The sequence below is a fragment of the Phaseolus vulgaris genome, chromosome 5 (assembly GCF_051622355.1).
Source record: "Phaseolus vulgaris cultivar YP4 chromosome 5, ASM5162235v1, whole genome shotgun sequence".
NCBI lineage: Eukaryota > Viridiplantae > Streptophyta > Magnoliopsida > Fabales > Fabaceae > Phaseolus > Phaseolus vulgaris.
Window position 1 is genome coordinate 7,835,537 of NC_143502.1, and position 20,867 is coordinate 7,856,403.

The following is a 20,867-nucleotide window of genomic DNA, read 5'->3' on the forward strand; positions in this document are numbered from 1 at the left end:
AGGTTGTCACTAGGGTTTGCTTTTGTTTTGTTACCCATATTTAGGGTCCCTGGGAGAACGTCCTTGCACCGCTATTACACAATCTTAGTGTAATCTAGCACATAAGACTTCCCTTTACTGGAGTGCAACGACTAACAGAATAATCGTCAAGGTATCAACTCATGCACCAATGCTGCAGGGCCATCTGTTCTATGGGTGCCCTAAGTGTTCACGTGCCATGCATGCAGTCTACCCTTGGAAACCCTAACCCTAACGAGCCTTAGCGCCTTCAAGGGTTAACACAAGGTTTGAAGGATTAACTGATATCCTTAGGAGGGGTAGTGACCAATCAGATAGGTTATGTCATATTGCTGACCGACAAGCCATTTCCTTTGAGGTTGTCGCTTTGTCATCACAACGAGTGGCTAATGCTACGGAAGAAAATTTGCAATATAACAGACGCCATGTTGTTGTAGAAGAAGAACGAAACTCCATATTTCGTGAACACACGTGCACATTCCGTCGTACATTGACTTTCCAGTACTCTGAATCTAATATTTGGGAAATGTTAGTGGAGATGAACATACAGGATGGAGATTTGTTGGATAACTGTTACGACTTCTTGTGTGGTCATCCTAATGTGGTAAAACAACTCTTTGGCTTGCCTCTCGAGCGACGAAGGAGAAAGCTGGTGAAAATAATGACTACAAATCCCTAAACTGCGTAAAAATTTGGTTGTATTTTATTATGCATGTGTTTTTCTTTTTGAATTTGTAATCTTATTTATAACACAAATCCCTAAACAAATTAAGGACTTCCATGACTCTTTTAAATAATACATATTTCAATGTATCATTCATATGATTTTTCGAAATATTATTATTATTAACAAACTTTATCAATGAATTTTGCTTTAATAAACTAAAAACTACATTAATATTTATTTCATAAAAAAAATTCTTTTATCAAATTATAGCTTCAACACATTATCAGAAATAATTTGATCCAGTACAAAAAATAATATTTTAATTGCATACAACTATAATTGAAAAATAAATAATTCACAATTACAACTTTGTTCTAAATAAAGTTTATGACAATCATAAATATAGTCTGAAAATTTTATAAATTTATATTTTTTCGAAGTTGACGAACACGGTATCGGAAATAATGTTTCAATTGCCGAAAACATATTTTAATTTAAAAACAATTATAATTCACAAATAATCAATCAAATTATTTTTTTTATCAATTTTTAAATGCAAGGGCAAATGTGTAAAGTTACATTTTATCAATTAAAAAAAATACAATTTCAATCACACTCATCACATCACTCACAAACTTTTATAAACTTTTCTTTCACTTTCCACTCAATTTACCTTAATCCAAACACCCTAACTTTCTTTACACTTTCACTTCAAATCATCTCAAATCCACTCCCTCATTTCCACTCCTAATCCAAACAAAACATATGTGTGAAGTCAATGCGATCATAGGCATTGGTTTGTAATAGTTTAGAAATACCTTTATATTCTAAAGATGTGGTCTTATAAGGTTATTAACTTAGATAAAGAATAAAATACTAATCTTTTATTAGTTTTGGAATCTTTTATTTTTTTGTTAGGGTACGAAGAAAAAAAGTATGACATTGCAAGTTTACCATGGGAAAATTGGTGTGTGAGCCTATGATCAAATAATTTGTGGACACGTTACTTCACTACACAATGTAAAGTTACACAAGTAGCCTTACTTCCTCTATAAAATAAGAGAATCTAAGAAGGGATCATTGAAATGTATTCCAAAAAAAAATTATATTTTTTTTATAAGTATTGTCTAATATTGCATAATAGATGATATTTTTCTATTTGGCAGATGATTTGTGTAAACCTTTTATGAGAAAAACCTTTTATGAGAAACTAAGTTCAAAAGATTCTTCGTTCTCATGTTAGTGCATATAATATAACATGCAATATAATAAATTAAGGAGAAAATGACTACTCAATATAAATATATATATATATATTGATTTGTATGATAACATATATTACGTTCAATTCTTGACCAATTAGGTAAGTTTCACTAGGCAAACTACTACTACTATGAAGTACAAATGATTATTCTTTCGGATCATAATGACTAACTAACCTCGTACGAGTACTTTTTTGGACCGTAACTACTCCTAGCTAACTTCGTCAAATATTATTTGACACTTAGCCATTCCTTGCTAGAAATCCCGAGTGTTCTTTTGGATCATATCCATTCAACCTTGCACGAGTATTCTTTCAACAACAAGTCACTCCTAACTCGACACAAGAATTCTTTAAACAACAAGTCACTCATTGTTTAAGATAATCAAATGTCTTTGTGATCAATGGATCACTTGACTCGCTTACTAAAGAAGAGGTAACAACTTTCAATGTTTACAAGGTTAAACTCTATCTACTAGTTTGTTAAAATGAACATAAACAATGTTCTTTTCAAAGCTTTAGGGCATAAAATATATTGGCAGGGTTCAACACTTTTTAAAATCTTTCTTTCTTCTTATTCTCTATGAAAGATGGTTTTATATAGGCATGGACGAAAAATAGTCGTTCCAAATCTTTTCATGGTTGTTAAGTCAACTTCAAACTTACTTGCATCTAATGAACTTTGACGGAGAAGATACATTTAGTGTGTTATATGCATGCATTTAATGCACTTCACTTCTTGAAGCAACATTCTGATAGATGGTTGAACTTAAAGAACCTTTGCTTGAATCTATGTAAAGACACATCCGTATAGTCATTTCCAAAATTGACAAAGCAAGTAGCAGGGATTTGGTGAAGCAAAACATTTTTAGTGTGAGTAGATGTGATAGAAGCTTTAATGCTAATCTTCTTGGTCAAATGTAAGGAACGAACATTCCCTACAACATAGAATATGCATTTGGATATTCGTGAAGTATGATGTTAACTTAAAAACTATGTGCATATTGTCTTAGATTGTAAATGCTTATTAGACGAAAAAACAAGATAGACTAAACACTCACATCTTTCATGATATATTTGTTTGTGTCTCACAAGTGAAGTACGACCATGGTTTATGTTTTGTTGTTTTCAACACTTAATCAAAATCATTGGTGTTGAACTTTTCCTTAACAATTTCTACCTTTTTTATAGTGCTTAAAATAATAAAGTTTAAACATGATATTTTCTAAAAAAACAAGGTTCACTAGATCAAGTTTTCATAAAACATTTTTCAACACTAAACAAACTTTGATATATGTAAATATGGAAGTGTCGTGATCAAACCTTTTGAATCACAAATTGAATTTTCATTAGTTATCATATAAAAAATATATAATCTTTATCATTCGGTTAAAAAGTTAATTCATAAATGATTACAATAAATAGTCTAAGACATAAGGCAAAACAATTTTAGTACAAAGTGTTACAATATAAAAATCTATTATTTTGTTCAATCAAGCATATCAGAATTTATAAACTAATTTGTTACACTTAATCACAAGAATAAAATATTAGAAAGAAAAGAAACAAAAACTTTGAACTTGATTTTCACTTCAGCTCTTCAAGCTTTGCTCCCTTTGAACTTGATATTTACTTCTCTTTGATAGTTTCCCTTTTACATGCACTCCCCTCTTCTTGGTTTTAATTTATGCCCCTCATGTTACCTTTCTCCTCATTCTTAAGCACCTAAAATAAAGGGGCGGACCATTAATAGATAACGTCTTCCATCTTTTCATCATCACATGATAAAACTTACGGATTAAAGGAAGTTGTTAGCTTTATCGGTTTAGGCTCGAGGTTGAGCAAAAAGGTACTCATAGCCTTCCATTGAGGAGCTTGTTGATATTTTGAGCATGACCCTTTAGTGCAAACTGAAGCAAAGCATTGACCGTGTCCAAGGAAACCTTCAAATATAACACTAAGGACAACAAATGCTTGTCTTGTAGGTTCAGGAAAGAACACAATGGAGCACATTGGCAAGACAACTATGAACACATGTTGCATACGAAAGGGATGGAAGTACATCCTTGTAGTCCAACTTAACTTGGCTCAAAAAGGTGGATACAACAAATTCACATAGGGAGTTCCTGAAAAGGTGAGGGTTGAGTTGATTTCAGAGAGTCCAAAGGTGTGAGCAGACGATGCATAAAACTAATGCATTCATCTGAGAACACAAGTAGACTAAAAGTTTGATCTTTATCCATTAAATTCAACATTTCTAACTTGGTTGATCTGATTGGGAGGTTCCAAGCAAGACAATGGGGAATAATATCATTTCTATCTACTCATTCCTTTTATTTTCCTATTTATGACGAAAAAGACATGTAAGTGTGTTGCTTATCCAACTTCAGAAAGAACCTCATTTTCTACGTAATGTTGGGATGTATAGATCCATAAGCAAAGATTTTGCCTAAGGAACAAATGTTGTGCAACTTAATGGTGTTTGTAACATTTATGACGTTCATGCAACAACACCTTGAGCATCATTTGAAGTTCAAACAAATCCACATGATCCTTCCATTTATTATAGTTATCACTTCATTCCATATGGATAAGGTCAAGTAGATATGAGACTTGTTTGCAAGTTAGTCTTGATGGGTGAATCCAATGGAGAAGTAAGATTTCTTACAAGTTGAGTAAGATTATTGAATCTCTAGTATCAGAAATGACCATGGAACGAAGTTTGAAAATGGAGAGTTTCAAATATTTTGAGAATCAAAGGGTATACACCACAATTTCTCTTCACTAGAAACACTTCAACAAAATGGGGTTGTGGAACGAAAAAAAACTCTTTAGGAGATGGCTAGAACCATGCTCAGTGAAAACTCTCTACCAAAGCATTTATGAGTAGAGACTGCTAACGTTATTGCTTTGTACAAAATAGAATATTGATAAAACCTACTCTAGAAAAGACTCCCTATGAACAATGGAGAAATAGGAAACCCAATATAAATTATTTTCATGCTTTTGGTTGTACATGTTTTATCCTTAACTCCAAGTATCAAATTGGGACATTTGACTCTGAAATTGACAAAGGAACATTCATTGGTTACTAATGAAAGATCAAAGGGTTAAAGAGTATATAACTCTCAAACTTTGATCACAAAAGAAACCATAAATGTAAAATTTAATAATATCTCCCAGATTGATAGGAGACTATCATGTCTTGATTATGAATTTAGAGATATGCATATCAGCAAGTCAACAATCAAAAGAGTAGATGAAGGATTGCCTGCTAATGCAATTAGAGGATCAAATGCATACAAGAAATTAGACAAAGATGCATCTCCAAACAAAGGTACATTTGAACCTTCTCATCAAAGTCAATCTTTTTATAAAGAGTGAAGATATGTCTCATCACATCCTGAAGATCAGATCTTAGGAGAGAGAAATGATGGCATAAGGATCAACTCTTTCATTCAGAAATGAAACTGCTAAGTTGATGATATCTCAAATTAATGCCTAGGGAAATAAAGGAAGCCTCACAAGATGAAATCTTACTTAGAAGTGCTTAATTGTAGTAATTTTTATAGATAAAAAACATGTAAATTATGTAAAATATGTACCAAAGCGAGTGAGAGACATGTCAAAAACCTCAAAACTACAGTTGCACATGAAGATGAAGAAAAAAAGAAAAGATTTACACAAATTATTGCAAAAAAACAAGCAAAAATGAACGAAGCAACAAAGTCAATCTACCCAACACATGTAGAATGACTCAGCGGATTAAGTCCAGAGAGCAAACTCCATGGAAAACACTCAAAACGCTGAGCGCATTTACATATGTTGAGCGGATTGAGACAGTACATAAAAGGATTCCAGAGACCAAAGGACTGAGGGAATTAACATACTTAAACATGAAGAAACCAGTTTTTGCTCAGAAATGGTTCAAGCCAACATGCACCATGTTTGGGAAGAAGGAGATTTCTCTTGAAGCCTAAGCCAAGTCAATCTTGATTCATGATTAAGAAACGTCAAGGTTGGAGAGGATTTGTAGTAGATCTCTGACAAATCCCTAACTCTAGAATATGTGGTATTTTACGGAGGTTTTGAAACTCATGATATTTTATGGAGGTTCTTAAACTCATGGTATTTTATGGAGACTTTGAAACTCATAGTATTTTACGGAGGTTCTTTAACCCATGATATTTAACGGAGATTTTGAAACCTTCGTTAAATACTAACTTTTCTGGGGTTCAAAAAAACCTTTGGAAACACGTTCTCTAAGAATGATTTGGTGGGGAAAATTGCAATCTTGAATAAATGAATTAACAAAGATTTTAATCCTTGATAATATAAAAATAAAGCTCCGTTAAAACCATTTTTTCTTGTAGTGTATCCTTGTAACAAGGTAAAAAGATGAATGAATATAAGCTTTGGTATTTATGAGTGTAGAAATAAGATAAAAAAAATGTTAAAAATGATGATAATTTCCATCTATTTTTAGACATATTACCATTTCTTAACTTTCATTTTGTTTCACTTTCATTTACATTGTTTTATAAAAAATTACAATAAATATAGTAATTTATATTAAAAATAGTAATATTTAGTATAGAAGTTATAAATAATATATAGGACTTAAATTTTGAGTCTTATAAAAAATCATCAAGAAGAGAATGTGTTATAAGATATGAGACGGTTTTAATTTAAAATTATAATTATTAAAAAAATGAAAAAATAAAATTTTATTTTGCAAAATGTTGTAATGATATTAAATGTAAATAAAAACATAAGAAAATAAAAGTCTAATAAAATTATTTAATTAAAATTTGTTATATACAAAAACACATAAAGTAAAGTAAAATTTGATATCAATCCATGATAAATTAGTTTAGTAAATAATATATTTTAAATATTTTTACTGTTTAAATTACATAAATAATATTTTAAATACTTTATTATTTAAATTATTGAAATTTATAATTTTACACGATTTTATAGCTATATAATTTTTAATTTTTATAATTTTTACATAATATATTAAAATATAATTTCATAATTTAATATAATAATATAATTTTAATCATTTGATAATTTCTAATGTAATATAATTCTAGAAATTAATATAATTTTATGTAATATTACATTATTTTGTATAATTTTATAATTTAATACAGCATTAAAATTGTATGTAAAATGTATAATGTTATTGTTTTAGAATTATATATTTAAATATCAACCTAATTACTTATTTATAATTTTATGTGTATCATTTTATTTATTTAAACTTATTTAATTGTGTAATAAAGGTAGTTAGAAAATCCTCTAACCAAGGGATACACACTATACTCACTCGTGTCATCAAACACTCATTGTTCACTCTCTTGCCTTCCCTTTTTATCTTTCATTTCTTTCAAGTTTTCGTTCACACCTTAGCTTGGTTTGGAGGAGCTAGGGTTTATAGAGGGTTTCCTCCTTCCTCTCTGCAACAATGGCGAAACCTGGGCGAGGTCGTCGCTCTCCCTCCGGTTCAGTCTCCGACTCCTCCTCTCGCTCCTCATCCCCCTCCTCCTCTCGCTCATCTCGTTCTCGCTCCCGTTCTCCCTCGCGCTCCAGATCCTTCTCATCCTCCTCCTCCTCTCCCTCCCGCAGCTCCCGTAGCCGCAGCCCTCCGCCGCAGAAGCGCAAAAGGTACCGTTGATTTCTTCGATCGGAGCGTCGAAGGAACTCGACATTCTACAATTTGTGTCCGACGCATACGCTGTTCTCTTAGCTGTTTATTAGATCTTTATTGTTATCTTTTATTCCCCTGCGGTGTTGACTTTTGTGTGCTGTGTGATGTAAAGATACGTGGAAATTGAGTTTAATGGAGTCTTGCGGTCATGTTTATTGTTCATTCTGTTTTCCTTTTGTGAAGAGGATTAATGGTCAGTGTTTTAAATTATGGTTGATGTGTGTATGTATGTATGCTGGCATCAATTGTGGCTGCAATGTGCTTGTGGTGATTCTATAAATCTTGATTTTGTGGGGTTGTGGACCTTTTGACAAGGGTCTCTTCGATTTTCTTTTTGCTGTTTGTGTTTTATGAGTTTTGCGCTGTGATATAGTGCTGCTTTTTTCATTTTTTTGTCCTACAGTCCAGCTGAAGCAGCAGCAGCAGTTAGGCGTGGTCGGTCGCCTCCACCTCTGTCCAAGAGAGCTTCACCTCCCCCAAGGTATTTTGATTTTACTTGTTATAGTTATTGGATATATTGTCAGTTATTATTTCAATGTATAATTTGAATGCTATTGGGATTGTCAATATTGTTAAAGTTGGGATGTGTTCCTTATTAAAGTTAACATGGTATAACAACTCGGTAAGGTGTAAATTAGTATTGGGAAAACGAAGTTGAGGAGTTTTATGTTCTCTCTGGCATTAACAGTCTAATGTTCCTTTTGTCCAGATACTTCAGATCATTGTAATAATAATATATTTAAACTTTGGTGTTTCACTTCATAATGTTAAATTCTATTGGGTTCTTTATATGTGATCCTTCTAAAGTTAATCTATTCACATCTTTCTTCACTTTTGTTATTTGAACTTCTTGCTTATGTACTTATCTCCGGTGTCTGAACTCAGGAAACCTTCTCCTGTACGAGAATCACTTGTTCTTCACGTGGAAAAGCTCAGCAGAAATGTCAATGAGGGTCATTTGAAGGAAATTTTCAGTACGTTTAATTTATTCTACGTTCTACTTTTATCCTACATTTACATTTTTTTTAAATGCAATATGTTGGCTACTTGTGGTTGCCAAATACTTGGGAAGAGAGTTATTAATTGACAATGCATATTTACTTATTTCTACTACCGAGTTTTATCTTACATTTACATTGTGAATGCAATATAGGCGGCTACTTGTGGTAATCAAATACCTGGGAAAAGATTTATTAATTACTTATTCCTACCTTTTAGTTTTATGTAGCTTTTACATTGTGAGTGCAATATGTAGGCTACTTATGTTTGCCAAATACTTGGGAATATATTGTTTGCAATTTAGCTAATCGGTCTGGTCCAAGGACTGTAAGCAATGTCTCATGAGGGTAGCATCTATGAATTAAGCCCAGTGCAACTTCCCTTTATGTTTCATTTTTATTTATGTGGCTTCATTAAACCTTATTTTCAATCATCGAGACTTCAATATTTGTAATATTAATATTATCAACTGTTAAGGCATATTGGCCTGATATCTTATTGCATAATTGAGAGGCATGTTAGTGACCTTAAGGAACTAATATCAGTAATTCAGAGAATTCTTTAAGTAATATTTATATCTTGGAAGTGCTCTTATCCACTTTTATTGACCTTTTAGTAATCCAGCCTTGTGCATTATTTTTCAGGTAACTTTGGTGAGGTTGTAAGTGTGGAGTTGGCAATGGATCGAACCGTAAGTTTATATTTACTTTAACAGCATAGTTAGAGAATTTAGTGCGATATGGAATTTTCATTCCTTTCATCTCATTTCTAGGTCAATCTTCCAAAGGGATATGGATATGTGCAGTTCAAGACAAGAGAGGATGCTGAAAAAGCATTATTGTTCATGGATGGTGTAGGTTTCTGTGACTGGTGTGGAATGATTTCCGTAATCAAGCTTGCTGGCTTCTACATTTATAAATTGAAGCCTTTATTTTTTAATGCAGGCCCAAATAGATGGCAATGTCATCAAGGCAAGATTTACTTTACCTCCTAGGCAGAAAGTTTCACCACCCCCTAAGGCTTCTGTCGCTGCTCCAAAGAGAGACACCCCCAGGACTGATAATGCCAGTGCAGATGTTGACAAGGATGGGCCAAAGCGTCAGAGAGAATGTATATATGTGATGTGTTGGACATTTTTTGGTTTCTAATTATCATACTGGTAATTTTTTTATGTATATTGAACTTTAGTTTTCAATTTCAGCTCCTCGAAGAAAGCCTCCTTCACCACGGAGGAGGTCTCCTGTACCTCGAAGAGCTGGATCTCCAAGACGACCAGATTCTCCTCGCCGCCGTGCAGATTCTCCTGTTCGTCGCCGATTAGACTCTCCTTATCGTCGTGGAGGAGACACCCCTCCTAGGAGGCGGCCTGTGTCCCCTGGAAGAGGCCGTTCTCCATCTCCACCAAGACGCCTTAGATCCCCTGCAAGGTTGGCTTTCAAAGTTGCAACACATACTTTGGTTAACTGTTTCTATAGTCTGGTCTACTAATTTATATATAACCTCTTTAGGATCTCACCTAGAAGGATGCGTGGAAGCCCAGGGCGACGACGTTCACCTCCTCCTCCTCCTCGGCGCCGGTAGCTTTCTTTAATAGTTATTTCCATCAATTATAACTTTGCATTTTGTGATAGACAGTACATATTTCCCTTGATTGCCTTCTAAAAAAAATGAAAATTTTCCTCTAGATCACCACCACCTAGACGAGCTCGCAGTCCTCCTAGAAGGTCTCCAATTGGTCGTAGACGCACTCGCTCTCCAATACGTAGGTCGGCACGTTCACGGTCAAGGTCATTCTCACCTCGCAGGTATTTCTCTTTCATGCTTTTGTTTGTTTCAGTAGTCAGGTTGTTAAAATGAGCTGCTGTATACTTTTTTGTTCCATATATTATGTCTTAAATTTTGCAATTTGTTTGCTTTTTGCATAATTGGATATTTAGATTGAAGGAAAAAATCATGAGATGGTTAATGCGAATGGAAAATGTAATGCTTGGACTTGGTAGATATTTTGTTATCCAGATCCTTTTGACTGATCATACATGCTCTTGATGAAATTTAGCTTGGCCCTTAGACTTGCATTTGTTGAAAAATGTTATTTCAGAGAATATTTTCAATGTTCATCAACGTCTTACAAAGTATGCTAGAGAATACACAAGAAGTTTTCCAAGTTTCTTGTTATTCTTTTATAGTATGTTTGAATGCAATTTGAAAATATTTGAGCACTTTGTGAACTTTATTTCCTTGACAGAGGTAGGCCACCTGTTAGGCGTGGGAGGTCATCATCGTACTCAGATTCACCAAGTCCTCGCAAGGTATGTGTTCTTTTCTTGTTTATATGGATGGTGTTATTTTTACTTGGAATAGTCTATGGCTTAGTCCTTCATAACTTTGGCAGGTTTCCCGTAGATCAAAGAGTCGTAGCCCAAGAAGGTAATTATATTATTTTGGTATAATGTTGTCTTGTTAAATATGTTGATTCCTGTCTCTTTCAGTAACATTTATTATTTGATTTACTTCGGAAGATTCATGTGATTTTGTTTCACTGCATTGATCCATTGCTTGATGTGTTTTTCTTCTTTACCAACTTCCAAATTACTTAAATAATTTATGGTTTAAAGCAAGATTAAAATAATTTATTAATATTTTCACTGGTGACCCTCTTGTTAAAAATTTTGCGTGGTGAAAAATTTGTTTTTTAAAAAAGACGCATAGAAATATCATATAAATGAAACATCACCTGCTCCATTGAAAGGTCAAAAGTTAGTATGTAAGATAATATGGAAGCAGATTAACTGATATATGGTTTGGATTCCTGTCAGACAATTGTTTTCTCCGTATTTAGGCCTTGAAATTTGTCACCTTGCTTCACAAATGGCACATGGATGCTATCTTAAGCAAACACTGAAATATGCTTCGTGTAAATAGGATTGACTAATCTTTTCCGGAAATCTTATCACTTTCTCTTCTTCGGTCTGTTTTTTTTTTCAGCAATAAGATTTTAGATGTTAGATAATTATTTCAAGTGCGTGTCTCAAGAGCAAACTGTTTGGATTGTTAAAATAGTTTGGTATTTGTAGATTTTCTTATAAGGATATTGATAAGCAATGTTGGCTTTAAAGTTTAACTTGGAAACTGCCTAGGTGATTGCTATGATGTTTTCTATAATTTTTGGTTGTTGTATCGAAATGTAAATATAGTTCATTTCAGTACTTTGCTAATGTAAATATATTTCCTAATGGGTAGGCCTTTGAGAGGAAGAGGAAGTAGCAATAGTAGCAGCAGCAGTTCACCACCACCACCACCACCAGCTCGCAAACCATAGATATTTCATGTACATCTATTGTCTCTTCCTGTTGATGTGTATTTATCGAGATTCTGTAGTACCAGCTGAGTTCTAGCTCGATGTGATTGGGATATATTTACTTTTCGTTGTTGTCTATTAACACATTTTTTTTTATTAGCACTTAAAATTGTTTGGGAAACTAATCCTTCTGTTCATTTTCGTTTGAACCACCCTACTTTGTTTCGTTGCTAAAAAAATGCATAATCTCTAGAAATTTTGTGGAATTCCATGTAAATGATAGTTTCTTTAGAAATTTGAGTATGTTTATGCGAATAAAGTAGTAAATGTTCAATGTGATCTGGTTTCTTAGCATTAACACGAAATGCAGGACTTTATCTTGATACAATAATATGATGTTTTTTTTAAGACTTTATTATGACTTAATGTCAATTCAGACCATGATGTATTTGTGAAGGTGAATTTTGAGAAAACAAGCTATACATGCCACCAGATATGTTGAGCTATTTCAAGTTTAAAAAAAAAAATTAAGATTGTTTGTTAATATTTATACTTTTTGAAGGAAACCTGGTTAAATTTTTGAACTAGTACTGGAAGTCGCATTTTAAATTTTGCTAATTGTTCTTTTAGTAAGATTTGTACTAGGTTAGTTGGTATTGGCCTAACATGTTTATTACTTTATAAATTTGTTCATGGAAAGTGAAACGTAAAAACGAAGTTAGAAAGAAGAATCGGGAAGGGTAAACCTTCTTGGTCAAAGATCTGGTTGATTATTATTTATCTTGACACAATGCACTATGAAGAATAGAGGAAAAAAAAGACGGTTGGACTATCTTGTTTTACTTCGCCATCCTTGTTTATTCACATTCAAAATTGTGATTTTGTGATTAAAGATTTGCTATCTTTAGTGGTAAATGTTCATGCACAGGAAGACAAACATTGATGTTGAGTTTGTTTTAATTGATTTTGTCTTCGTTTTCTATGGATAATCGATATTGTTGTGTATCAATAATCAATGTTGTGTATTTTTTTTTAAATCGATATTTGTTGGCTCATAATCCGTTAGCTTGTTTCATGGGAAATCGATGTTTATTGTAATATAATTGATTTTGATAATAAGTTCATTTTAATTTTTAATTAAACAGAACATTAAATATTTATAGTTTTTATTTATTTAAAATTTTGAATATTTTAAATTTTTTATATATTTGTATTTAAATAGAACATTAATTTAGGATTTTAAATATTTTAAAAACTTTATATATTTCATATTTTTATTTTATAGGACATTAAATATTTATAATTTATATTTATAAGAAGTTTGAATATTTATTTTTTATATATATTTTATATTTTATTTAAATAAGATATTAAATAATTTAGAATTTATATTATTTATAATTTTAAATATTTTAAATTTTTTATATATCTCATATTTTTATTAAATAGGACATTAAGTAATTCAAAATTTGTATTTGTTTAAAATTTTATATATTTTAAATTTTTATTTAAATAGAACATTAAATATTTTAAAAAAATTGTTTATTTCATATTTTTTATTTATATAGGATATTAAATAATTTAAGATTTGTATTTATTTTATATTTTGAATAATTTTAAAATTTCATTTATTTCATATTTTTATTTAAATAAAAAACTAAGTGATTTAAGATTTATATTTATTTAAGATTTTAAATATTTTAAAAATTTAAATTTTTATCTAAATAAGACATTAAATAATTTGAATTTATATTTATTTTAAATTTTAAATATTTCAGAAAATTTATATATTTAAGATATTAAATAATTTTTCTAATAATCATAAATATGTTCCGATAAATCGCGTTTTTTTCACATTATCCCAAAATAATATTTTAATTAAAAATAATTATAATTCATAAATAAGTAAATAAAATTATTTTTTCAATAATTTATTAAATAAAAGAATAAATTTTATTTTATTTTTTTATCAATTAAAAAAATATAATTTTAATTACAGTCATCACACATAAATTTCTCATAAATTTTAAGGACACTTTCTATTTTATTTATTCTAATCTTACATATCATTTTCTTAAACTTTTTCTTTCAAATCGTCTTTTAAACATAACGATTTTTTTTTTCAGAAGAAAAAAAAATTTAAACATTAAATATTGACATTTTTTATAACAATAATAATAGAGAGAAGTAATATTGGAGAAGGAAGAGATAAAAAGAGAGGAAGAGAGAGACGAGAAGAAGAAAATGACGAGAGGAATTGAAAAAGAATAAAGAGAAAAAAAGAAGAAGAGGTGAGTAAAATAGAAATAAGGGAGTAAAATTTAGATTGGGTAAAATACCTACATTTCCCTAGTAAAAACTTTAATTATCTTCATTTATAATTAATACTTAATAGATACATATATACCTATAAATGTAAGTGTTATTCACTTTTTTTTTCTTAAAAAATGGCAGTAATATAAAATTTATACTAACTTTGTTTATGACTAATCTTCATCATTGTTTAAAAAAGTCTCTCATCCCAACAATCTTTTTCTCATTTACAAGGTTTGAACTCAAAACATTGTTTTAAGAGATCGAGTCTAATATCATTTGACACATTTTACGATATTTTTGTTTTTTCGTATTCATTATATATCTTTTTCTTTTTTCTTCCTCCTTCTTGTTTTCTCACCTGATACTTTTTTATTCTAAATTGCAGAATAAAAAATATAAAAGAAAAATATTTTGAGTTATGCATTTATATTCGGGATGATGATGAAGCTTGAAAGATTTTAATGGGAGGAAAAAAAGTTTCAAAAACATGCAACAAGTTTTGCAGAATGACAACATTTTACACACGGCGTTAACCATGCTAACTTACAATTAACAACACGTGAAAAAAGATGAAGAAGGGGTGAGAAAGATGAAAATGGTAATTTCACTATCCTCATGGAAGTGCAGGATTAAATCAGTGGGGGTGGAGGAAGAAATGCCCATCTAAACTTGGAACTATATTTCGGCCCAATACATTTCGTCATCTGCCAGTGCCACCGTGTGTCTTTCTCTCTCTAGGTTTCAGTTTTTCCAGCCATTTTCTGTTTAGGTTTTCCATTTTGAAGCTTCGTTCGAAGAACATCCATTCCCAAATTGGTCTTTCTCTTCGCGATCACTGCTTCCGAAATTGAACAAGTTGAATACTTGCAGAATGGTAAAGAAGACAGACACAACGAGGTAAAATTTGGGTAATCACAGAATTATACAAAAAGACTTTCTTCTGACATAATTTTATTCAATGTCTTGAAGCTCTAATTTTGTTGTTTGTCAATATCTTAGAGCTTTATTAATCTCCAATTTTACTGAAATTGATTCAATTTCAAATATTCATTTGGCTATTATTGATACAGTCAAATTCCTATGTTTATGCAGTGTGTGTATGATCGTAGTAGTGTCTCATGCATTAGTAGTTTAGTAGAAGAATTGATAATTCAGGTCCGAGCCAGAGCTTTGGACCTGCTATTATTTTGCCTTTATCTGAACTCAATTTAATGTTCTCTTTTTTCTGCACTGTGGTGTCAGAATTTGAAAACTCATATGATGGTTTCATTGGTTTGGCTCCCAGTTTATCCTGAATTTGCCTTTGATCATATGGATTTTTGTGCTGTTGTTTTGCTCACAAGTCTAAATTTCCGGATGAAGCATTGCACATGAATTTGTCAGATTTTCTGTTTTTTGTTTTTTCATGTGCTGAAAGTTTGCTTGGTTCTTCTTGTCTAGACTAAGGTAGCAGGTAGAGTAAGAGATTTCATGGCTGGCAGTGGCCTGCAATCTTTGGGTCGTGTGAAGCTTAGTGATTTAGTCCCTTCCGACGGGCTACCGTCTGATTCTTATAAAATATCAGTTTCAATTTTGTCACAATCTCTGGCTCAGTTTTCTGCGGTCATCATCCAGTTTCCAGCAAGCGACGGTGCTCTTCTGAGATCTGGTTTAGAATCTGCTCGCCTGTATTTTCATCAAAGGGAAACATACCCACCTGAAGATATAATCCATAATAGCGAGTCTCGTGAGTGGTGCAAAACATCTGGTTATTACGCAGATCCTCATTTGTGGCAAGAAACGTATGACTATAGGCCTGGATTGACTCCTTCAGAACCTAATAATTCCATTGAGTTAACCCCAGCAGGTTTGCCAGACATATTTGCCTTATTTGGAAAAGCAGCAAGGGATATTCTGGATGCAATTAGTTACCATTTGAATTTGCGCAGCTCTCCATTTGTAGAAATACTGGATAATGTTCCCCTGAGAAATAGGGAAATTTCATCTTCAGTCTTGTCTGTTTGCTGTCACGGAAGGCCATCATTCCAGGGGCCACAGCATCATAATATAACTACTCAAGAGGATGGCCAATTGATTATGTATCCTGACCATGATCACCAGGTTGATAAAAGTTTGCTATCACTTGTCAAGTCTGACAGGGCAGGTCTACATGTAAGAGACTTTCAAGGCCGATGGATTCTTGTGGATGGAGATCTGGGACCTCAAGAAGCTATTGTTTATCCAGGGCTTGCTCTTTATCAAGCAACTGCAGGATATGTAAACCCTGCATTGCACAAAAATGAGATTAATATGGAGGCTAATATGTATGGACGATGTTCTTTAGCATTCAAACTTTTGCCTAAATCAATGACCAACTTGGATTGTTCTGAAATGCGAGCGGCAGGTTTTGGAATTGAAGCTCAGTTCCAGCTTCCTGTCCCAGTGGATGATTTTATGCAAAGATCTCATCCAACAGATCATCTCTTTAACCGGCCTAGTTTCCAGTGCTTCAATTTCCAACCAACTCATGATGGTATGTCACATTCTAATTATATTTTTGTAAGGTTTGTTGTATACTAGTATAGGACGACGACAAGTCACTTTGTTTGTATTCCTCAAAACTTCATTTAGGAACATTCTTAATTTTGGATGAGGCCTGTGTTAATTAGAGATATCGTTAGCCTTCAAGAGTTCTGTTAATAATTTGGAGAACAGTTATCATTCCTTTTTCTATTTTCAACTTAGATTGTGATGAAACACATTATATTCCGTTCTCTCCTAGTCATTCAAGGAACTAGAATGAATTTTAAAGCTTTCTTTTTTTCCTGCTGGGTGGGGAATGAATGTCACAACAAATTATTTGGCTGCTAGAAGAATGTGCGGAACATTTATCCTTTTTTTTGTGAGGGATATGCTGATAAAAAAAATAAAATGTGAGGGATGTAGGTATCTTACACACTGCATGAGTGCATGATGGTTTCCTTAATTTTCCTTTAATTGAAAATCCCAATATTGCCTCATTCTCAGGAATATTACTATATAGAGAAAATAGGAAATTAAATTAAAATGATAAAACAACTTTATTTTCTTTATATCATATAGTATGACCAAGCCTCTCAAATATGACCTTACTTTATCTTTTGTAGTGTATCAGCTCCCAACACAAGTTAGGTGATAAGATGGTAACATGTTCATTTGCTTTTGGGAAAATGCTTATCTTCTTAAGTAAGAATAAGGAAAAGGTCCAGAATTCATAAAGTTTGCACTTAGATTGTTTTTCTGGAAGAACAGTACTTTTTTCGCTTCCTAATCGTTTGAAGTTTATACAAAAATTTCCATATTTTGTGTTTCATGAGAATTTTTCCGTTTCATGAGTATGACTCTATTGTGATTGAATTAGTGTCAATTCTACTTTGAGCTTTTGTGAAAATGCTTATTTGCTTAAGTAAGAATAAGGAAAAGGTCCAGAATTCATGAAGTTTGCAGTTAGATTGTTTTTCTGGCAGAACTGAGAATTTTTCTGTTTCATGAGTATGATTTATTGTGATTGAATTAATATCAATTCTATTTTGAGCTTTTGTGAAAATGCTTATTTGCTTAAGAATAAGGAAAAGGTCAAGAATTCATAAAGTTTGCACTTAGATTATTTTTCTGGCAGAAATGTAGCTTTTTCTCTTCCTGATTTTTTGAAGTTCAAACAAAAATTTCCGTCTTTGGTTTTTCAATTTTTTTTGTTTCATGGGTATGACTGTATTGAGAATGAATTAGTGTCAATTCTACTTTGAGTGTAGTCCTTAGTGGAAAGTTTTTAACAGCAGGTCCTTGGATCGATGAAATGCTGGTACAGGATCTATGAAGACTTTGATGCGGAGAAGGAAGCAAAATCCCAAAAGCAAACCCTTGCCACCTTCCAAGAGGTTAAGGCTGGAGGCACAAAGAGTTTTGAAAGAAAGGGTACAGGATATTGCAGATAAGAAAGGCATCAAGCTGCGGTTCTGTAATCTCAAGGAATGTGAAAGTCACATTCACAGTGTAGATAGCCCATGTGCAAATATACGAATGGAGATAGGGTGGCCTCTTGGTGTTCCTTTTGTCCATCCTCATGATTTACCTAACAAGGCAAAGCTGGGTTTTCTTGAAGCATATGAACCTGGTTGGACAGAAGCCCATCAAAACTCAGACAGGCTAGTCAACACTCGGCTAACTTTAACTGTAACTCCTTTTTGCAAGTTTCATGTCCATATGGCTATTCACATGCTTCATTTTATCTAAAACTGTCTGGTAAAATAGTTGTAGTGTATCTAAAGCTGAAAATATGCGTAATTTTTTCAGGGTGATGAAAAGGTTAAGGGAAGCTGAAGCTTAACATAAATGATTAATTTACACAATTGTAGTTTATCCTCATTACCCAATCAGCGTGTTCAATGCTATGATTAGCAACATCATGAATGTTAAGCACTTTTAATTACATATTGAAAGAACCATGGAGATTGCCAATCCTTTGAAATATCCTTTTGTTGAAAGACTGTGAGCCCGTGGTCCTTTACCCTTCACTTCCTTTTGTGTTTAATTGGTTACTTAACTTGGAATGAACCAAATTCCCATATGTTACATAGCAATGTTTGAGACATAAAGCACGGAGGTTATGTAATGTGAAAAATAAAAAAACAAAGAGCGGAAGCTTGTTGATGGGCACCTGAAATCTAGTTATATAATGATAAGTGGTTGAGAGAAGAGCCAGAAATAATGTTGTGGTAGTGTAACTTTAATATAATGATATGCATTGCCTTGATTCTAGGATTTTGTAGAATAGCACACTATTCTCATGCATTTGTTTTAGGTATAGGTCCACTAGCATCTACGGAGTCCACTCTCTATGTTAATTTAACAAAATAAGTTTAACTGAATATGTTCATATTTTGGTGTTTGCAGGAATCAGTCCCCCTGATTTCCAACGTATGGGCGATATATGATCAGGTTCTGAAGATAGGCCTATATCAAGAGGGCTCTGAACCTATTTGTAGCTAGGTTTTATGCCTGGTGTCTATATATGCAACATTTGAAACAGATGAATGAAAGAAACGTGCTGCTTTGAATTCCATAGATGTTTGTTGTACATTTCTTAGAGACCTTTGGATTATTAGACGCCAATCCAATCAAAATGAAGGGTAGACTCAGCTCTAAAGCTGATGGAGGTTTTGCATGCTACTATCAATCAACCATATATAAAATGAAGAATACAGTTTACAGATCAATAGAGCAACTATTTTAAGCTGGAGGAATGCAATGGCTGTCAAATCGCAACAAGTTTGGTTGGAACTTTCTATCCTTGAGTTATGTCAAGCTACCGGGAAGTGTAAACATGATAGCTTTATGTGGTGAGATAGCGTTGTAGCCTTTTCTTTTCATTGTAGATAGAGCTGCATTTTGTGCCATGTTCAGCTATAGCTTGACCTGTTTACTTATTTTGCATTATTGTGAAAAATTAGAGGCTGGGCATATCAAGAGGCATTATCTCATTCTCATTCAGTGTCTGTATTTATATTACTTTAAAATAGTATAATTTACAAAATACAAAATTTAAATAATTTGTTAGGCTAAAAGTTTGAGGAGTTATGCTATTGTTTTATGCCTTATAATTTAGTTGAAGGGTTATAGGATTACTTGAGTAGAGAAATTGTACGTATCTTATTAAACAGTGAAATTAATTTAATAGAAGATAAAATTGTTTAAATTAAAATATTACAAAAATATTTATAAAAAGTTCTATTAGCCCAACGTCTACAAAAGTTAAACAACTCCCAACATCTCAGCAGAGAGAACATGCATCACGTTGTGTTCAATTTACTGTTATTTCAATTTTTTTATGAAACCGAATATTTAGTTAGTGCAACATTCAGAGTGTGATGAGAATTCTTTACAATGGTTTGAGTCAAATTCTTACTTCAGTTTTCAGTGCACCTCTTGTTTCAAAGATAAAATTATGTCACTTCAGTCACATGCAACACTAATTTTCAGTTCATTCAACTAAATAATGGAATTATTGAAGTGTTTTTTTGTCTTGATCAAATTCCTCAACAAGTTTGAATAGTTATAATACCTTAAAGCTTTAAGTCTTTTGCTTAGGTTTCCTTTCATAATTAGGATATAGTAGATAATTATAATATCATATTTGTAATCAATTATTTAATGCATTAATACAATATAATTTTTTAATTTTCCTTCCATTCAGACCAATCAATTACTTTCCTTAGAACTACTACTACTATTAGTATAACACCTTTGTCATCATTATCTTTTGTTTTTGATATCCTTCTCATGCTTGTAACTACTCTCACCACCCTTATTGTTGGTGTCACCAACCTTATATACATCATCTCCACTTTTTTGTCATCTTAATAATTATCATTGTGTTGTCACCATTCTATTTTTGCGATTGTCAATATCATCATCATCATTATCATAACAATCATTACTACTTCCATTATCAAAATTATTATTTTATCATAAATATATCACCATGGTTATCATAACAATCACTACTACTTTCATTCTCTAAATTGTTATTATCATAATATATTACTACTTTTGTTATAGTTGTCATTACTAAATA

At 32.1% G+C, this 20,867-nt stretch overlaps 2 protein-coding genes across 7 annotated transcripts; both read left to right on the forward strand.

Annotated features, from left to right (window-relative positions):
- Window positions 1–7,251: 7,251 nt before the first annotated feature.
- On the forward strand, window positions 7,252–12,156 carry SR45 (arginine/serine-rich 45). The gene is made up of 12 exons (XM_068643392.1): window positions 7,252–7,619; window positions 8,066–8,143; window positions 8,548–8,636; window positions 9,306–9,352; window positions 9,434–9,514; window positions 9,606–9,771; window positions 9,863–10,088; window positions 10,170–10,238; window positions 10,347–10,466; window positions 10,907–10,970; window positions 11,054–11,088; window positions 11,902–12,156. Exons 1-12 carry the CDS (start codon window positions 7,420–7,422, stop codon window positions 11,978–11,980), a joined length of 1,254 nt encoding a protein of 417 aa, XP_068499493.1. The 5' UTR covers window positions 7,252–7,419; the 3' UTR covers window positions 11,981–12,156.
- A 2,803-nt stretch (window positions 12,157–14,959) lies between these two features.
- LOC137835052 (2-oxoglutarate (2OG) and Fe(II)-dependent oxygenase superfamily protein) lies at window positions 14,960–19,857 on the forward strand. 6 transcript variants are annotated; one of them, XM_068643387.2, is made up of 4 exons: window positions 14,960–15,172; window positions 15,716–16,787; window positions 18,102–18,466; window positions 19,187–19,857. In XM_068643387.2, exons 2-4 carry the CDS (start codon window positions 15,746–15,748, stop codon window positions 19,280–19,282), a joined length of 1,503 nt encoding a protein of 500 aa, XP_068499488.2. In that variant the 5' UTR covers window positions 14,960–15,172; window positions 15,716–15,745; the 3' UTR covers window positions 19,283–19,857. The 6 variants fall into 6 exon arrangements, 2 of the variants coding, with proteins under 2 accessions (XP_068499488.2, XP_068499489.2); XM_068643388.2 differs by having other exon boundaries at window positions 14,975–15,172; window positions 18,102–18,438; XR_016521118.1 differs by having other exon boundaries at window positions 14,985–15,172; window positions 18,070–18,466.
- The last annotated feature ends 1,010 nt before the right edge of the window (window positions 19,858–20,867 follow it).